General features: G+C 59.7%; 1 protein-coding gene and 1 long non-coding RNA gene across 9 annotated transcripts; one reads left to right on the top strand and one right to left on the bottom strand.

Moving 5' to 3' along the window:
* Positions 1–2,577: 2,577 nt before the first annotated feature.
* Positions 2,578–18,117, top strand: LOC124097184 (uncharacterized). Of its 3 annotated transcripts, XR_006853148.2 has the most exons (5): positions 2,578–2,742; positions 3,605–5,274; positions 10,678–10,820; positions 13,413–13,493; positions 13,797–18,117. It is a non-coding gene; the product is annotated as an uncharacterized LOC124097184 (long non-coding RNA). The 3 variants fall into 3 exon arrangements; XR_009227419.1 differs by having other exon boundaries at positions 11,505–18,117; XR_006853147.2 differs by having other exon boundaries at positions 13,413–18,117.
* Kif12 (kinesin family member 12) lies at positions 8,638–15,530 on the bottom strand. 6 transcript variants are annotated; one of them, XM_046451443.2, is made up of 19 exons: positions 15,393–15,526; positions 15,232–15,297; positions 15,064–15,142; positions 14,852–14,907; positions 14,678–14,753; positions 14,150–14,284; positions 13,859–13,994; positions 13,078–13,169; positions 12,766–12,922; positions 12,011–12,129; positions 11,827–11,931; positions 11,160–11,262; positions 10,981–11,071; positions 10,710–10,796; positions 10,309–10,399; positions 10,131–10,235; positions 9,468–9,568; positions 9,262–9,380; positions 8,638–9,004 (listed from the first exon to the last, which is right to left on the bottom strand). In XM_046451443.2, exons 1-19 carry the CDS (start codon positions 15,437–15,439, stop codon positions 8,865–8,867), a joined length of 1,905 nt encoding a protein of 634 aa, XP_046307399.1. In that variant the 5' UTR covers positions 15,440–15,526; the 3' UTR covers positions 8,638–8,864. The 6 variants fall into 6 exon arrangements, 4 of the variants coding, with proteins under 4 accessions (XP_046307399.1, XP_046307398.1, XP_046307397.1 ...); XM_046451442.2 differs by having other exon boundaries at positions 14,852–14,979; XM_046451441.2 differs by lacking the exon at positions 14,678–14,753 and having other exon boundaries at positions 14,852–14,979; positions 15,393–15,530.
* Positions 18,118–18,389: the final 272 nt, after the last annotated feature.

The following is an 18,389-nucleotide window of genomic DNA, read 5'->3' on the forward strand; positions in this document are numbered from 1 at the left end:
CCCGAGGCTGGTAGGTGACCGTGGTGTTTGCTCTGCTTGACAGGGACCAATCAGGGCCCAAGGCCAACTGGGATCGATCACTGGGGTTGATTCCCGTAGAAAGGGGGCCAGTGGCCTTTGGGAAGAGACCCAGGCTCAGCAGAGAGGGCTCGGCCCCCAGAAGGCCTCCCGCCCGCCTCGGGGGTCTCTCTCTGGGCACCGGCTTCCCGAAGTCCTTGCAAATAATAGTAGAGATGATGATAGTGACAATAGCCTCCCTCACTGAGTACCTGCGGTACCCGGCTTTGTCCCACAAGCCACAGAACTGAGTTACACTCCCACTACACCCAGGCAGAGGTGCTATCTTCCCTCTTTACAAACAGAGGGTTGGAGTCTCCAAGAAGTGAGGTGACTGGTCAGGGCCCCCCAGCTGGGAAGTGGAGCTGCTGAGAAGGACAGCATTTGGCCGTGGTCAAGAGCAGGGACTTAGCCTATACGGCATTCCTTCTGTGTGACTTTGGGCAAGTTGCTCTACCTCTCTGTGCCTGGGTTTTCTCGGACATAGCAGCAATCCTTGGTTCCCAGCATTGTGGTGAGACTGAAGGTGTTCACGCCGGGGAGGCACTACCACCACCTCTGCCATGTGGGGACAGCTGAAGCTGTTTGTGGGGCTTAAATAGTGTTCCCTCCAAAATTCCTGACCACCCAGAATTGTAGAACGTGGCCCTTACTTGCAGATGCAATTAGTTGGGATAAGGGTGACCTGGGTGACAGTGCATCCTGAACCCAATGTCCAGTGTCTTTATCAGAAAACACAGAGACTCAGAGACGCACAGAGAAGAGGGCTGCGTGGACACGAGGCAGAGGCTGGAGGGGCAGCCGCAGGTCGACCGACCGAGACTGGCAAGAGGCCAGGCAGGGTCCGCTCCAGAGTCCCCAGAGGGAGCCAGTCTCTTCTGCCGACTTGCTCTGGGACCCCCGGAGTCCAGTCCTGCGAGAGAGTTCACTTCTGTTCTCAGCCACCTGGATGTGGTCCTTTGTCCCCAGGAAGTGAGGACAGTGTCCTTCGACTGATGATGGTGGATGGGAAGTCTCAGAAAACTGGACCCGTCAGTCTCCAGAGCTCAGGCTGTTGGCCCGCGACACCGTGGTCTCTCCCTGAAGTTCTCTTCTCCGGGGGTCAAGCCCTGCCCGCTGTCTCCCCTGCTCCTGGAGGGGCCTGTCACCCAGGCAGCAGCCTCCCGGCTAGAGCTGGGGGTGACCCTTTCAGAAAGACAGTTCCAAGTACAAGACCCCTGCGGTGTGAGAATTTGGGGGCGTTCCCTACATTGTCAGTGCATGAACAAATGGTGTATCGTAAGATCTCGTTCCACCCCTCTTTTCCTGTTATCCGGAGCATGTCTCTGTTTTTTAAGTTTCCTCTGCTCCATAACAGACAGCCTGGCCACTGACTGCATTTCCTTTTTCCTTTGGCTGCCAGGAAGCTCAAAGCCATGACCGATGTTTAAGCCAGCAAACGCCTTGGCTTAGCTTTCTGGAATAGTTCTCTTCCCTTGTGCTCCTGGAGTTTCTCAGTCTTCTGTGGTTTGGCTAAAGGCAGCAGCAGGGGGCAGCGTAGACCAAGAGGGCGTGCACAGGACTGGAAGCCAGACATTCTGACTTCTTATTCTGGGTGAACTGGGCGGCTTTCTCTCTCTGAAGGCCTCTGTCCCATTCTGTAAGCTGAAGACAACAGTCCCTGCTCCGCCTGCCAAGAGGTCAACAGACACTGTTTGTGAAAGCGCCCTGTGACCTCAGGGCATCTGTCACCTTACTTGGGCTGTTACAGGGAACCAAGATGGCACCTGATCTTCACGGCAGGGGGCAGGACCCAGGTTATCAACCCCACTGTCCAAACCAGAAGCCGAGGTGGTCCCGGCCTCCCTGGACAGGGCCTCGCTCAGCGCTCAGCCCCCGAGGCTGGGAGAGGCCCCAGGACGTCAGGGTGTTGACCTCCTGCCCCTGGGGTGTTTGTGATCCTGAGATTATTAACCAGAGCAGAGAGGGAGGAGGTGCTGAGGCCACCTGGACTTTGAGCTGCTGTTTAAACATTAAGCCCAGGAGGCGGAGAGGCCAGGCAGAGGGAGGGGGCCCAAGGGTGCAGAGTCCACAGGGTTCGTCCAGCTTCCAGAACCTTGTAAGGGCACAGGGAGAGCCTGCCTCGCGAGGGACCCCAGGGGGGCCCAGGGCAGGAGGGAGGGAAGGGGCTCGAGCTGGGGGCTGGGCGGGCCTGACTCCGACACCCCGGGGGTCTCCTCAACGGCCATTTGCTGACGTGTTCTCTCACCAACACACACTCCAGGCTGCTGCTGGGGACAGGATGGGGAGCGCGCAGCCTCTGGTGCTCCCGAGACAGAGACGTGATGGGGAGTGGAGGCCGAGGGGACAGTGATCCCCGAGGGCAGGAGCCCTCCTGACAGAGAGCAGGGGCAGGTGGGTGGGGCGGGTGCTCCCGGCTCAGGGGACAGCGAGTGCACAGAGGAGGAAACGGAGGCAGAATCTCGTTTGCAATGAAAAATAAAACGTAAGGAAAAAAGCCCAGTCAGGAGCTTGGTGGCAGGGGGGAGTGGCGAGGTACGGGGAGGCAGGGCCACCAGGCCCAGCGGCTGGTCCTCATCCCGGGCGTCCATGGGTGATCAGGAGAGACCAGTCAGGAACCAGGGAAGGGGCCCCGAGGAGCCACTCCCCAGGAGGGCCTCCAGGAAGGGCCATGGAGGACACTGGGTAAGGCTCTGGCCAGAGGGGGCCATCAGAGTTCAGGTCTCCCCTGCTGACGGGGAGGACACCGCGGGCAGGGTGGGTGGCCTTCCCTGCTGACGCCCGGGGCCTTGCCTCAGACACTGGCCCTCCTCAGTCCCTTGCCCCAGCCTGTCCCCTCAGGGTCACCAAGGCAGAGCTGGAGGCGGGCAGGCCCCAGGACCCAGTGACCAGCGCTGTGGGAGGAACATTCTCCAGACTCTGTGGCCCATTCCCCTCCCTCCTGTCCCCAAGAGCAAGGCCACCCAGACATGGGACTGACTGGGACAGTCGTTCCGGTTCTTTATCTGGCTGAAATAAGGACTGAGTGACGGACATTGTGAAAAACGCTCCCTAAGGGTGCACCCTAAGAGGGACCCGCGTTGTCACAGCCACTTGGAGCTGAGGGCTCCGTACTTGGCTGGAATTGCACTGAGGCGCATACCCCACATGTCCACGAGGGGGCAGCAGAGAGCTACCAGGAAGACCTGAGGCTTTGAGCTCAGATTGTTCTAGACAGTCAAAGGGCAGCAGTCCTGGAGCCACAGAAAAACTGAGCTCCAGCCGGGCCTTCCTTGCTCCCTGCTGAGTGTCAAATGTTCAGCCTTTACCTTTAGCTTGAGACTGAGTAGGTCCCTTTAAAATGAATACATAAATGTCCTTGGGGAACTCTGCCTAGGGATGGGGATTGGGTACAGGTGCTGCGGATCTGAATGATGAACTTAGTAAGTTCTCATTTAATGATGAACTTAGTAAGTTCTCACCACGTCTGTGCTGAGCACCTGGGGTGGAGCATGTCTCACCGACTTCTCTATTCAGGTTCTCGCCATGCCATGGCCCTGTTTTGCAGATGGGAAAACTGAGGCTGGGAGATCAGGTGATGGGGTGTTGAAGATCATCCAGCCAGAGAGATGCAATGCAAACTCAGGACTGTCATCCCAACGCCCAAGGCCCTCTGCCGGCCTGCCCATGCTCTCCCTGATCACGAGCAGGACCTTCTGGCCATGTTCTTTAGGACACGCGGAGCTGAGGGATCTCCCTTCATTTGCTCTCCACCGTGGGGGCCAGGCTGGGGTCAGCCCGTCTCTCCCTCCTCCGCCGAGTGTGCTTGGGGTCTGACATACCAAGTTCAGCCCTCTTTTTCCCTGGGGTCCCGTACTGTGCACGGCACGTGGTGCATGCTGATTGGGGCAGACCCCAGGAAGGGCCACCCAAGTAGAAGACAGGAAGTGGAGTCCAGGGCCTGGGGATCACACCCAGAGTCCTTCACAAGGGCCAGTGGATGCGCAAGCAAGGGAGGACAGCTGGGCTGGCTGAAAAGCAAAGAGCCCCGGCCCTGAGGGGTCCACCTGCGGCCATTTTGGGGGGTTGTCTGTTCTGTAGGCAGGAGCAGCAGTTCAGCCTCAAAACCTCAGGCCCAGGTGTGGGTGCCGTACCTGCTGCAGCCCCTGTGGCCTGTGTGAGTGAGCAACTTATGAACCCGAGTCCTCCCCTGTTAAATGAACTAATCAGAGCTCATGGGGTGCAGGAGATTTGAGGATAAGAAGCGTGTGGCCTTCTTGCTCCTTGGAGAGGCCTCAGCTTAGGCGGGGCCCTTCCATGTTGCTGTTTCGGGTTCATGATTGTAGGAGGGGGTGGCTCAGCCTGAAGAAGCTGCTCATAAAGTGGGACCCGTTTGGAATTCAGAATTTTTTTTTTTAATTGCTACCAGGGATTGAACTCAAGGGCACTTAACCACTGAGCCACATCCCCAGCCCTTTTGAATCTTTTATTTAGAGACGGTCTCGCTGAGTTGCTGAGGCCGATTTGGACTTGTGATCCTCCTGCCTCAGCCTCCCCAGCGCTGGGATTGTAGGCTGCGCCATCACGCCTGGCTTCAGGATGTTCTTGAGACGCAGGCATCTGCCCACTCCTCCCCGGCTGGTCTTGTCTGTCCACTGAAGCAGGACCTCCAGGGGCCGCTGACTCCTGGCTGACCGAGTGGACACAGCCCAACCTCCTTGGAAGGACTGAGATGACATTTCCTGAAACCGCAGGCAGGCGGGGCTCTTTGGAAAGCCCCACTGTTCTTTCTTCAATAAAGACAAATGAATTTCTTCCCCTCAGCTGACTCGGAGCCGCCGCGGGAACCTTTCCCTGGCTCTTGCCGACTCACCACTGATTCCCTGGAAGAATGTGGGTCAGAAGGGACACCCTGTGGGAAAGGGACAGCTGACCTGAAATCTGTAACAGCAGGAGTCCAGACATGGACCTGATTCCTCCCTGGCGAGTCCGGGAATGGTGGACCCTGGTACTGAGAGCATTCGCTAGGAGTAATAATAGGAATGACAGCCAGCGTTGCCTTGGCACCCACCGTGGGCCAGGCGTCTCAAGTGTGCAAGGATTCACTTCATCCTGACGTTACCCACTGTGACCACTTAGCTCCTGTGAGGGTCAGTCAATTCCGTTTTATCCCCACTTCACGGAGGAAGAAACCGAGGCTCGAAGGGGTCAACTCTCCCGTCCAGGATCCCACAATTGGTAAGTTGGGCAGATGTAGGCTGAGGAACGAAGGGGCAGAGTCTGTCCCCCTGGAGACCACCCAGATGTCCTGCTACCCCACCCAGGGCTCTGCCATCAACCCTGGACTTCAGGGCTCCCCCTCTAATTCTTTGGGTTCTAGTTGAGGCTGTGCTAGAGCTAGAGTCCTCCCTCACCGGGTGGTGAAGCTGCCTCGTGGAGGTGGGGAGGCCTTACCAAGCCTCTTTGGGTCCTGGCTGTTCTAGAACGTGTGGGCTGGGTGGAGTTTCCCTCTAGAAACTGCTCTTCTACCCGCCTCCTGCTGAGGTCCCACTGGGTGGCGGTCAACGTGGTGGTTGAGCGCACTTGGCCAGGACCTGGGGAACCCACCAGAGGTCTGGGCAGCCAGGTCACGTGGAATTGGTCAGTGCACTAGGAACTCGTGAATCACCTGCCCATTGCAGAGAATCCCTCCCAACTTCTAGACCAGGTTTTGCAATCGGAGAGATCCTTAAGGATTGGAACTCTGGGAAATTCCCAGAGCTTCAGGATTCCAAGGGCTTCTCTCAATTCCAATGTCCCAAGGGGTCAGACGCCTTCTTTGAAATTTGACTATGCTTCAGAACGACTACCCTGTTTCCAGGGGCCAAAGCATTGTCCCCAAGTTCCAGAAATCTGCAGACAGATTGTGGCTTGGGGGTCCAGAAGTACCTTCCTGAGTGCACAAGTTCCCAGGAAGGGCCAGGTGGACTGAAGTCTTGGTCTGGTGCTGGCTACCTAAGGCCTGTGGAAGGCCCAGGGCCTCGGGGGGTCCTAGGAAAGCACCGTCTTGGAGGGAGGATGCTGAGGGAGAGGTGGGCTCGTGGCTCATGAGACGGGGCAGGGGAGGACCTGTTCCCATAAGTCCAGCGTCTCTCTTGGGGAGAAAGAAGTGGGGTTTTGCTGAGCCGGAGCATGAGTTGGCAGTAGGAACTGGGGAATCGTGGCCGGCTCCAGGGGAACCGTCCAGACACAAAAGAACTGCTCAGCCAGGCCCCTGGGTGGTCCTCATGAATCCTCCCCACGCAGGGATGGAGAATGCTCATGCTGGGTGCCAGGGGCCTCCCCTGCCGGAGGCCCAGGACCTCCCAGCTGCAGGGCCTGGAAGCAGCAAGGTAAGGGCGCTGGGAGAGGGAGGTAGCCTGGGCGGGAACCTGCTGAGCCACCCAAGCTGAGGTAGTGCCAGCACATTACGGCGATAACCGGGCCCCTCTTCAGGTCTCTGCACGAACGTCCCCTCCACACAGGACCTTTCCAGAACCCCATATGTAGAGTTGGGCCCCTGCCAGACCCAGCCCGGCCCCTGCTCTACTCTGCTCCCCAGGATGTATCAGCGCCCCACATGCCCCGGGGAGGTGTCCTGTGTGTCTTCTCCTGTGCTCTGAGGGGGGCTCTCGTGCTTGGTTCTGTGCTGGCCCAAAGCAGGTTCTCAGCAGGTACCTGTGGAAGGAGATGGTTTTGTGCTGACTGAAGGTTGCCGGTGGCAAAGTCACTGCAGCAGGCAGTGACATTCTTTCCAAATATCAGGGAGTCTCATCCTCGTGAGGGGTCTTCAAAGGGACCTTGTTACTCTGCCCACTCTGGATAGGTGGTCACTTGGACTCAGAGCAGTGACGTCACTTGCCCAGGGTCACCCCCCGGGTGCGTGGTGTCAGGTTGGAGCTTGTGTGGCTGACCCACAGCCTGCCCTCCTGGTTGGCTGGTTGGCCATGGTCCTCCAGCCCCTGGCCTGCCTCAGGGTCACCACTGGTGAACACCCCTGATGCTCCGTCACAAGTCCTGCCTCCCAGAACCTGATCACAGGGGCTCCAGTCTGGGCTGACCCTGTTAGCCTCAGCTGCAGGGTCCTGCCACACAGACTCAGGAGCCAGGGGCCTTGCAATTGACGAGGTCCAGAGAGGGCTGATAGCCTGTCCCAAGTCACACAGGACACCCAGAGTAGCCTCAAGGTACCTTGTTGTTTTCTCTGGGTCCTCACCCCCCTGGGGCTGATTCTGAGACTGTCCAAGGTTCCTCTGCAGAGTGCTGGGAGAAGAGCCTGAGTCTTCCCTGGCCTGGCCCTGCACTGGGGAGTCCTCAGGCCAGGCCCCCCTGTTGCAGAGATGAGGAGACTCCATCTTCTCCAGCATCCTCCCCGGCCAGCTTGGTCCCCCAGAGCTCCCCAGGCCTGTGGCTAAAGCTGCCTGCCTGGGGACTTGCCCAGGCCCAGGCCCCAGGTCTCAGACAGTGTCCACCCGGAGGCCCAGCTCAGCGCTGCTGGCTGAGGGGTCTCCTCTCTGTACTGGCCTCCTTTCTGGTCCCCTGCCTCCAGCCCCTTCACCATCCATGCAAGGCCAGCGTGGTCCACGTGCAAATCTAAGCCAGTGACTCCTCCAGCCCCTTCCACGGCTCCCCTGTGCCCTTGACAGGGCCCCAGTTCTGGATGTGGCCCACTGACCCTGAAATTCCGAGTCCTGGAAAATTTGGAAACTCAGAGGCCTCTGGGCCTTTGCCTCCCGGCCCCTCCACCTGCCAACTCGGCAAAGCTTTCCTGGCCCCCCACAATTGCTTATTGGGAGACCCTCCTTGGTGCCTCCACAACGCCCTGACCTTCCCGTCAGCCCGTGTGAGGTTGGAAGTGCCTGTCTGCCCCGCAGCAGCGGGGGCTACCAGGGAAAGCCACCTTGTCCCGTGTTGGTCCCGTTCGCAGCTTACAGCTCCAAGTGCAGCTGACACCGGCTGTTTGTTGAATGAATGAGCCAATGAGCCCTGTGGGCCTCAGCTTCCCGGACTGTAAACGCCACCGTGGAGTTGACCAGGGGCTTCCTGTGCTGAGCCGCTCCTGCTCCCACTCCCCATCCCTCCCGTCACATCCAGACCTCTCCATAGCTACAGACCCCCCATCCTCCTGGGCACTCAGACCAGGGACCACGACATTCCGCACATCCTTCATCCTCATGAATGGTCACAGGACAGGTGCCGTCTCCCCCCCAGACAGTGGCCCAGGAAGGTGCAGGCCTGAAGCATCTGAAGCCAGGTCTCCCGAGCCCACCAGCACCAGGACCTGCAGCTAGCACAGAGCAGGTGGGACCCTGGCCACTCGACTGCCCCAGCTCAAGCCTCCCCCATTGAGACATTCACCATCCCACGCCCCCACACCTTCCCAGTGCCAAGCCTACCAGTGGCACATGGTAGGTGCTCAATTAAAACTAGCCTAATACATGAAGGGAGGTGGGAGGCTAGGACATCCCAGACCAGAAGAGGACACACATCCGTACCAAGAGTCCTTGTTCCTCCTCAGACTCCCCAAAGAGCCCTTCCCGTCTCGGATTCCCTTAAGGAAAGTGACTGACACACAGAACCAGACCCGGAGCCAACACCTCTCTTTATTCATACATTTTGTCCCCTGCTGCCTGGTTTCTCAGGACAGTCTTATCTCAAGGGCAGCCTCCTCCACTTGTCCCCCCAAGGAGCCCCCCAGCTCCTGGAGGTGTGTTCTGCCCAGTCCAGCTGCAGGCTGAGTAGCCACAGCCACTGCCATTCACAGAACCGGGAGAGCCAGCCCGGGGCCCATGGCAGACTCCACTTTGCCTTCAGTGGGGAGGGGGGACTCCGTCTGGGCTCTGAGCACACTTGCTGGTGGGTGGCTGGCTCTGGCCCCGTCGCAGGGAGCTGCCGATCTGCAGTCTGAGGGCCTCCAGTCTCTGGGCGAGGTTTGGGACCCCGGCCCCACCTATGGAGCAGCGAGACTGGAGGCCTGCCCTCCCCGGGCCTCCTGCCCTCCCCGGGGCCTCCCTCTGGAGCAGCACCTACACCCTTCCCTACAGCTGTCTGCGCCTGGGGGCCCTAAAGAGAGAATTCCAAGATTTGGAGCCGATGGTTCTGAGCAGTCCCTCCTAAGCCCACCGCCCAGACATGGAAGCCTGAGGCCCGAGCACCCCAGGGCCCCTCTCCGAGGCCTGAGCACCCCAGGACCCCCTCCCCATTCACCTTTCAGCACTGGCGGCATCTTCGGGGGCCCCATGGGCAGCGGGGGGGCCGAGGGCACCACCTCCTCCCCGGTCAGCATCTCTGCCAAGACGCGGGTCTCAGTCCAGTCACTGTGGCTCCTGGGCCAGGGTGAGCGGGTGGTAGCAGGGGAGCATTTGCATCCCCAGGGCTCCTCCCCACTCAAACGGCCCCAGGGCTGGGCTCACCTCCCTCTCGGGCACTGGGCAGAGCCGGGGCTGCACGGGGGTGCCCAGGCGGGGGGCCGGGCAGACAGGGGCAAGCCACCCGGGGCCTCGGGGTCTGGCACCTATAGGAAGATCAGAGACCACACTGGGTGACCTCAGTCCCTCTTGGTGTCCCACTTTCCTGGTGCTGGCCATGACTCCTGGCCATGCCTGTCCCACCATGTGCCCAGAGTGTCAGGCCAGTGTAACAGGCGGGGTCTTGGTCGCCTTCCTCTGGGCTACAGATGACTCATGTAGTGTCCTGAGACTGGGAGCCCCTGGCAGGCAGGAGCCGTGCCTGGGCTATTTCTGAACCCTGGGCACCTGGGACAGAGGCTGCCCACAGCTGGGAGCTCAGGGGAGGGGACTGACAAGGCCGGCAAGCGCAGGAGCAGCAAATGCACAAAGGGGCAAATACTCAGGTGCAGGAGTGAACCAGCGAACGAGGGGTGTGTTCCTAAGAGACGGCGGGTGGGACGAGGGCACGTGTCTCACCCTGGGCTGGGCGCCCCAAGCCAGTCCTTCACCCACCGTGATGCAGCCTGGAACCCAGGATCCCTGGGGTCCCCGTTCCCTGACTGTCGACCTCTAGATCAAGGTCCAGGTCCCCCAGGTCCCCCCCACCCAACGCCCAGCCTTTCCTACCTGCGGCTGGTGGTGCTCCCTCCGCGGGCAGGCCCAGCGGGCCAGAGGTGCTCGGCACAGAGGGCAGAGGTGGCAGCAGGGACAGGAGCAGAGGGGTGGCAGTGCCTGCAAGAGTGCACATCAGAGGCTCCGCGGCATCGTAGCTTGTCACCCTTGCAGGCTGGGAGGGGAGACTCACGTGGCAGGGGGCAACTGGCACCATCAGGCAGGAGCACGGTGGGCCGGGCGCGGGGCACAGCTGGCAGGGGGTTCGGGCAGAGCAGAGGCGCCTGCAAGAAGAGCCGGCTCTGCCTGTGGCCGCAGGCCCCCTGGGCTGGCCTCGAGGCCCCCTCAGCAGCACGTCCTGTGCCCAGGGCCCCTTCCCCTGCCCTCCAGGCCCTGTGGCGCGGGTGACCCAGGACCCCATCTTACAGAAGAGGAAACCCAGGCAGCGAGGGGCCAAGTGACAGGCCTGACCGGGCACAGCCAGGACCTGGCAGGGCTGGAAACTGAACCCAGGTGGACCCAGAGGTCACACTGCCATGTCACTAAGTCCCTCTGTTCCCAGCGTCCCTGTCTCTAGGCTGCGGCTGCGCTCACCTTTCCAACTCGAGGACCTGCTGGGAGAGGACGCGCTGCTGGTCGTGGGCCAGGTCTCGGCTACTCTGCAGCTGGCTTATTTCTTTCCTGGGAGAGGACAGGCCCCACAAGGTGACGGGGTGCTGGGGTGACGGTCAGGCCCTACTCACTGCAGCCCAATACCAGCTGCAGGAAGCTGGGGGACGAGGGGGGAGGGGACAGGACATCCTGACCGAAGCGACCCGGCAGGGAGGGGCGGTGGTCAGTGTCCCCCCCTGGGGCTGGGCTGCACCTGAGCCGCTCATTCTCCAGCATGAACTCCTGCAGCATGCCATAGAGGTTCCGCTGGGCCCAGGCCACCCGGGCTCCACGGAGCTCTGGGCCTGTGTGGGAGTGGGCGGTGACAAGATCCACAGGAGCAGCAGACCCAGGCCCCAGCCACATCCACCTCCACCCCCAGGGAGCTCCTACCCTGGGGGTCCCTTTGGTCCAGCTGCAACCGCAGGTGACGGTTCTCTTCCTGAAGCTGTAGCATCTCAGTCTCCAAACGCTGAGGCTGCTTTGCCACAGGGGACTGCAGAGAAAGAGGCCCAGAGCCACCCTTTAAGGTTGTACAAGTTGTGCACTGCACAAGGCTTTGCAGGGGTGGGGAGCGAGTGGGGCCTGAAATCTAGTCCATGTTTCACTTGCCAGCCTCGAGCCCTGCACCAGGCTGTTTCTATCTGGAGCTGGCATGGGGTGCCCACTGCATCCTCCTGGAACAATCTGAGCTGGACTCGGCTCTAGGTCCAAACCAAACTCATTTCTGTTCCAAAGGCCCAGATTCTGACCTCTCAAAGGACCCTGCATCAGACCCAAGCTCCACTCGCACTGAACCATGATGCCAGCTGAGGTCCTGGCCAGGCTCTGGATCACGTCCCAGATGTCACTCCACCCTAGACCAGCCCAAAGCTGACTGTGACCTTGGCTGGGACCCTGGTCCCACCTGCCAACCATGATGTCACTTCCAGGATTCCAGCTCTCAGCCCACCCCTGACCCAGTCCCAGACTTCCGCCGTGAGGCCTTCAGGCTGCGACTCCTGCCTCCTGATGGGAGCCCACCTCCCCTGCCCGTCCCCGCACCCGGGAGCCCATTCACCTTGGGGGCCTGAGGCCGGGTGGTGACTCGCTGGGCCCGACTTGCATAACGCAGGGTGCTGAGAGTCTCAGGGAGGCACTGGGCAGAGGGGGACACGCAGGCCACCTGGGGAGGACCCCCTGAGTGCTCCTCCCTGGGAGCCCCTCCCCCAGGCCCTGCCCTCCCAGCCAGACCCCGAGGGTACCATGAGGGTGACCCCACGCCCCCCTAGTGAGTCTGCCAGCAACTTGGTGAGCTTGCTGTCCCGAAAAGGAATGTGGCTCTGCTTCCGCTGTGGGTCCAGCAACAGGGAGATGCAGTGACCTGGGTGGGGAAAGCAAGGCCCAGAAAGGTTGCACCGCTTGTCCAAAGTCACACAGCTGGATGCTACAGAGCCGGAGCTCCACCCAGACCCAGGCGACTCCAAAAGTCCATCTTCCACACAACCTCACTGCTCATTCAGATGGGTGTCCACTGCCAGCCTGGGCCTCCTGAGCGCTCAGATGGCCTGGCCACTCTAGTCTGCAATGCTCAGCAGGGTCCTGGCACTTGTTAGGGACCCAGGAAGTTTCTAATCAATGGCTGAATGAAAAGGAATTTCGTGAGCACCTCCCGGGTGTGGCACTGGGAGGTGCTAAGGCCCAGGCCCGTAAGGACCATAACCTGGGGTGGGGACATGGGTGCAGTTCTCTGCCTTGCTGGGCCTCAGTCTCTAGGTGAACCAGCACCTCCTAAGTTGGCATGTCACTCTCGAGACCCTGAGAGTTTACAGTCGGAAAGACAACATTCTAAATAGGGAAGAAAGTCAGCCTTAGGGTGGGGCCAGAGGAGGCCTGTCTCCCGGTCAGCTCCTGGGCCCACCCCTATGCATCACAACGTCTCTGGTCCCCGCTGGGCGCAGCTATTGGGCAAGTGCACAGGAGGGACACAGGAAACCAGACTGGCGTCCCCAGGCCTCACCCAGGGCCAGCAGGCTGCGGTTGATGCTGTTGGCCTCGAGCATCAGCTCCCCACGGGATCCTGTGGCCGCCACCTTCTCACTGCCCGCCAGGTCCACGAAGCACAGCTTCCCACCAACAGGGGGCGCCCCGGGGTCTGCGGGAGGCATCTGCTGGGGCTGGGGGACCAGGGCTTGATGGGGACTGGGAGGACGGTTCCCATCAAAGTCACAAGGTGGCAAGGCCAAGCGTTTCCACTGCCACCCCACCTCCAGCACACACCCAAGGTGGTTCACACACGCCCTGGGCAGCTCCCTCTGGATCGGGCACTCACAGTGGGGCGACCTATGTAGAGCGTGAGCAGGGCGTGGCTTCGGCTGGAGGCCTGGTTCAGGGTATGCGCTGATCTCCTTCTCCGGCTGAGACCTGCAGGGGCGACCAGGGGGAGCTGCACTTGGTAGAAGAGAAGGTCACTGCCAATGAGGAAGAGAGCACCGGGCAGAGGGCCCCCGGCACACAGAGGCAGAGACAGGCAGAACAGGTGTTGGTTCACGAAATGATGGGATGTGGGTCTGGCTCTAGCAGACAGGTCTAAGCAGAGGGGAGAGAACCCAGCAGAAGAATGACGTCACCCTGACATCCATAAACATCTCTCCTATTGCTGTGTAGGAGAGGGGGGAGACCAGGCACAGAGTCACCTGAGGAATGGCAGAGCTGGGGACCCACACCCTGGGTCCCTGCCGGAGGAGGGTGAGCCATAACTATTCTATCAATATTCTAAGCTTGAAGGAACCAGACTGGGACAGAAGGGCCGAACAGCCTAGACTAAGAGGTTCCACCTCTACCCACAGGGCAGGGGTGGGAGGTCCTGGAGCCTAAAGGGATGTGGCCTGGGGCTTGGAAATGGGCTGCTGGGGAAGAGGCTTGACCCAGCTGGAGGCTGGACCTGCAGGGAGGTCGGGGCTGAAAGGAGTCTGGAAGGCACCATCCCAGGCCTTGGGGACACAACTGGGCCAGGTCTGAGTTGCAGGTTTGCTGGTCCTTCTCCCCCAGGGGAGTTCTCTGGGTGGAGGCACAGCCCTCCACCACCCGGCAGCGCCTGCAGGAGCTCGCACCCATCTGAAGAAGGTCCATCAGGGTCTCCAGACTCCTGAACTCTACCACCCGCAGCTGCTCCACGTAGAAGCCCCGGGTCTTATTCCATCGAACGGGGAGCGGCCGGGGAGACCCCAGGCTCAGCAAGTCCCGAACCTGGGAGAGGAGGGAGCAGGGGAGGGGAAGGCTCCCTCTGATTCTGCGCTCCATCCGCCCAGCCCTTCTTGACAAGGGTTCCCACATCCCCTTCGGCCCCCTGTCCCTGGCTCCTTTCCTTTTGGGCTATTTAAATTTATTCCTCCCTTCCCTACCTGCTCGTTGTAGATCTCCAGGTAGGAGGCGCGGAGGGTGACGGGGGCGCCCAGGTGCTGCACGCGGTCCAACAGCCAGGCGAAGGTCCTCTGCATGATGCCTGCCAGGCTGGGGGGCACAGGCACCCCGTCCCCCTGGGGGCAAAACCAGCTGAACCTAGGCGCTGGCCCCGCAGCAGCAGCACAGTGATAAGTCCCTTCCTCCCGGGCACGGGCTCTGCGCCAGGAACCCTGCCCAGTTCCCACCAAATATCTCATTTAATCCCCACTATCATTTCCTTATCAGGTTTTTCATCATTTCCAAATGAAGAAACTGAGAACTAGTTAAGGGATCAAACATCGAACTCCAAAGGCTCCAAACGGGCAAGTCCCTTCTCCGTGATCCTCAGTTCTCTGCCAATAAATGGGGGGGGGGGCGGGGCTGCATCATCCAAGCCCCGTCCGCGGGGAGCCCCCGGCTGCCTGCAGCTCCCAGGACCCCCGCCCGCCAGCCCCGACCTTGGAGGGCTCGGCGGGCGCTCCGCGCACCTGGGGCGGCGGTCCGGTCAGCGTGTAGGTCTTCCCGGAGCCCGTCTGGCCAAAGGTGAAGACGGTACAGGAGAATCTGCAGGCGGCAGGGCGCGGCTGGACACGGGCTGGGGCGGCGGGCCGGGCGGGTGCGGGAGCCCACCCCCCACCCGCGCCGCGCCCCCGGCCACTCACCCGCGCAGAGCCAGCTCGCCCAGCCGCCGCACGCCGCACGCCCGGAACACGTCCTCCTGCGTGCGCGCCCCGTCCAGCACCGCGCCGAAGCGGAACGCCACGTCCGGGCCCCCGCCCGGGGGGCTCACCTGGGGAGGGCGGTGGGGGACACTCTGGAAAGGGCCAAGATGCCCCGGGTGTGCTGTTGTAGGGTGGCTGGAGGGGTTTCTCACCTGCAGAGTCCGGGTCCCCGAGCAGTGCAGCGCGCTCTGCTCTCCTCGACGCAGCTCGGCCGCGCTCATCGGACGCACCCTAGGATTCCAGGGAGCATAGATGGTCCATCCTGATACCTCCGTGGGTCCCATCTTCGCCCCGGTACCTCCTGGTCAACCTATGCCCACCTGAGCACCACTTGGATGGGCGTTTCCGGCCCCTCTGACCCCTGCTCCACGCTCCGCGCGGGGTCCCTGTGGCAGCAACGTGAGTTAGGGTCTCTGAGCCCCGCGCTGTCTGCTGGGCGCGACGTTCAGGGCTCCCGGAACCGTCCCAAGGCTCTGCTTACCCGTCGGGAGAGCCACGTTCCTCCATGTCCAGCTCTGCGCCCGGCATTAGCCCCGCCCGAGTCTGGTTCCTTTCCGCCGCACGGGGACTGTCTCCACACGGTACATTCCCGCCCCCATCCCGCCAGCCCGGCGGTCATCCATCCGTAAAGCTCCCGCCTGCCCAGGGCAGGCTGGTTAAAGATTCACCCAGCCCACCACTGTGCCCGGAAAGTCCCAAGTTAGGTCCCCTCGCTAGGGGGTTCTCAGTCTGAGAATCTCCTACTCCTGGCCAGTTCCATCAGCAGGGACCCATGGGGCCACTCAGACCAGCCTCCTTGTGCACAAAGGGACAGGAAACCAGGATGCGAAGGACTCAGTCAAGGCCACAGAGCTACCCTGGGCAGAGCCTGGACCAGGCTTGTCTCTCCACACACCCGCCCCTCTCCCAAGAGTTCCAACTTTTCAGTTCAGCACACAGAGAGGGGAGGGGCTTGGGCACCAGGGAGAGGCCCAGGTCTCAGTCAACTCTAGGGAGGTCCCAGCTGCCTGTCACTGAGCTGAGAGCAGGTTTCCATCATCTGGATAAATATTGGAGCGCCTGCGTCTATAATGCCAAAGCTAATCCAAGGCCAGCGCGCTGTTTGACTTTCCCCTCAGGCTTCTGAGAGCAGCAGAGATGTCTGTGAGTGCGCAGCCTGGGCAACCGCTCATGTTGTTGCAGTCTCCAGGCTGAGCACCAGGGCAGAAGAATCACAAGCAGACCTGTCCCTCCCAGCTCACAGTCTGGCTGAGGGGAAAGGAAAACAATCCAGTGTGCAGGGCCTTTGCGGAGCTCAGAGGCTTGTAGGAGCCGAGGGCCAGGAGGTGAGGGTGGTCCAGACAGAGGACACTTACTTCAGGAAGGCACTGGAGGATGTGCAGATGGGTGTGGCAAGGAGAGGTGGTTTGAGGCTAGACTCACTTCATGGGGGGCACACCAAGGAGCTGGGCTCACTCCTCAGGGAACCAGGAAGCCACTGTGTGTCCCAGGCAAGGAAGTGACACTGTCAGGTTGGCATTATTAGTGGTATTGTCATGCTGGCTGTCTCTATATGTTCTCTGAATATTTCCACAAACTCCTCTCCCCCTGAACACACAGCAGCTGGAAATCCTAAAATCCACCCACTCTGTGACAAATGACAGCCAACCATCAAAGCCACATTTCTAGAATACAGGCCACCGTGGTGGCAGCAAGCTGCCCAAGCACTGGAGGTGTGCACGTGAGAGCCACTTGACATGTTAGTTACAGGGTCCTCTGACGGGCTTTACAGGGAGGGGACTGTAGAGCCAAGAAACACAGTCCCCAGCCCTGCCACTAACTGGCCCCTGAGCCGGGCCCCCCTGGCCTGTGTCCTCCCTGTGAACAGGGTGAGTGGTCCTCTCCTGTTTCACATGGTCGTTTTGAGAGTTCCATGAGACAGAACTGAAAGTTATTCACACATGGTAACGAATTCCTGAAAGCCTAAATAAAACTCCCCAAATGATCTTCTTTCCATTTTTCAACCCCTGAGGTGGATCGGGAAAGAATCACTATCCCTGTTTCTCACCTGGAAAAAACAAAAAGAGGGAAAAGAGGCACTTTCTCCTGTGAAAGCAGGAGAAGCCCCCACAGAAGGAGGCAGCTGTGCACCTCCCAACTGAAGAGTTTAAATCAAAAACTGCAGGCAGTAGCTCGTGATGCCACCTGTAGGTTGTGATGCCACTTGTAGCGTCTTAGAGTCATAACTCCATTTAGAGACGAACAAGTTGCATTTATAATGCCCTTGGGAGTGTTAAGGACCATCAGAAATTGGTGTCCCGGTGTGCAGGGCTTAGTCGGATTGTTGCCTTGCTCACATTGCTCAGAGATGAGCCACCAGAATGGGATTTGATAAAAGTGCAAAGCAGGATATGCGCCTGCTGGGGACAGGAGGGCTGCTGGGAGGGGACTTTTGCACCAGGCATCCTAACCTGGATCAGAATGTGTGCATCATCTGACGCCACAAGCGAGAGTCTGCTCCTTTTTTTTTGTTCCCTAACAGTGAATGAGGACATTGCTACCCTTAAAGGGAGCATTCATGAGCAGAGTTTTATTATGTGTCCTCTGTATGCCAGGCTTCTCGGCACTTGGGATTCTGAGTGAACAAAACAGGTAGAGATCCCTGTCCTTGCAGAATTGGCCTTTCATGAGCAGGAAGAGGCCAACGACCAAAATCAGCACCTATGTAATCTGCAGAGCATGTTAAAAATGGAGAAGTGCTATGCAGGTCCCAAGCAGTGGGGAGGACTGAGCGCTGGGGTGGGAAGGTTGGAGTTTACACAGCATGGTCATGGGGTCATGGGATGCCTCTTTGAGAAAGAAGGGGACATTTGAGTCAAGACTTCAAGGAGGAGAGTGAGTTAACAAAGGAAGAAAATATCTGGGGGAAGATTAGCCCAGACAGAAGAAAGGTGAGTCAGTGGGAAGGTCCTGCGGCAGAGCAGACCAGTGTGTTCAGGAACAGAGGAGGGCGGGGTGGAGCAAGGGAAGGGTGACCGGAGGTCCCAGAGGGCACAGGGCTCCATCAGTGCTGGCTTGCAGAGGGCTCTGAAGGACTCGGGCTTTTACTCTGGATTCATAAAGGAGGCGATGAGCAGTGTCCAGATCTTGAATAGAGTTGACAACATTTGTTAAAGTATTGGATGATGTATGTAAGAGAAATCAAAGTAAATGCAAACACTAGCACACCTGCATTCTTCAATGGTTTTTTTTTTTTGGGGGGGGGGGTGCTAGGGATTGAACCCAGGGGTGCTTAACCACTGAGCCACATCCCCAGCCCTTTTTATATTTTTATTAGAGACAAGGTCTCACTGAGTTGCTTAACACCTTGCTAAGTTGCTGAGGCTGGCTTTGAGCTCGAGATCCTCCTGCCTCAGCCTCCCAAGCAACTGGGATTAGAGGCCTGCGCCATCACACCTGGCCACATCTTCAACTCTTAAAAATCAACACAAAGAAAAAG

The sequence above is a fragment of the Marmota monax genome, unplaced genomic scaffold, assembly GCF_021218885.2.
Source record: "Marmota monax isolate L192 unplaced genomic scaffold, Marmota_monax_Labrador192_F-V1.1 WCK01_AAM20220418_F8-fsc00020, whole genome shotgun sequence".
Classification (NCBI taxonomy): Eukaryota; Metazoa; Chordata; class Mammalia; order Rodentia; family Sciuridae; genus Marmota; species Marmota monax.

Coding starts and splice junctions, on each gene's coding strand:
- Kif12 (XM_046451441.2), bottom strand. CDS start 15,530: ATGACCGCCGGGCTGGCGGGATGGGGGCGGGAATGTACCGTGTGGAGA. Junction 12,130..12,765: donor CCGCAGCCTGCTGGCCCTGG/GTGAGGCCTGGG, acceptor TTCCCCACCCAG/GTCACTGCATCTCCCTGTTG. Junction 11,072..11,159: donor GGACCAAAGGGACCCCCAGG/GTAGGAGCTCCC, acceptor ACTCCCACACAG/GCCCAGAGCTCCGTGGAGCC.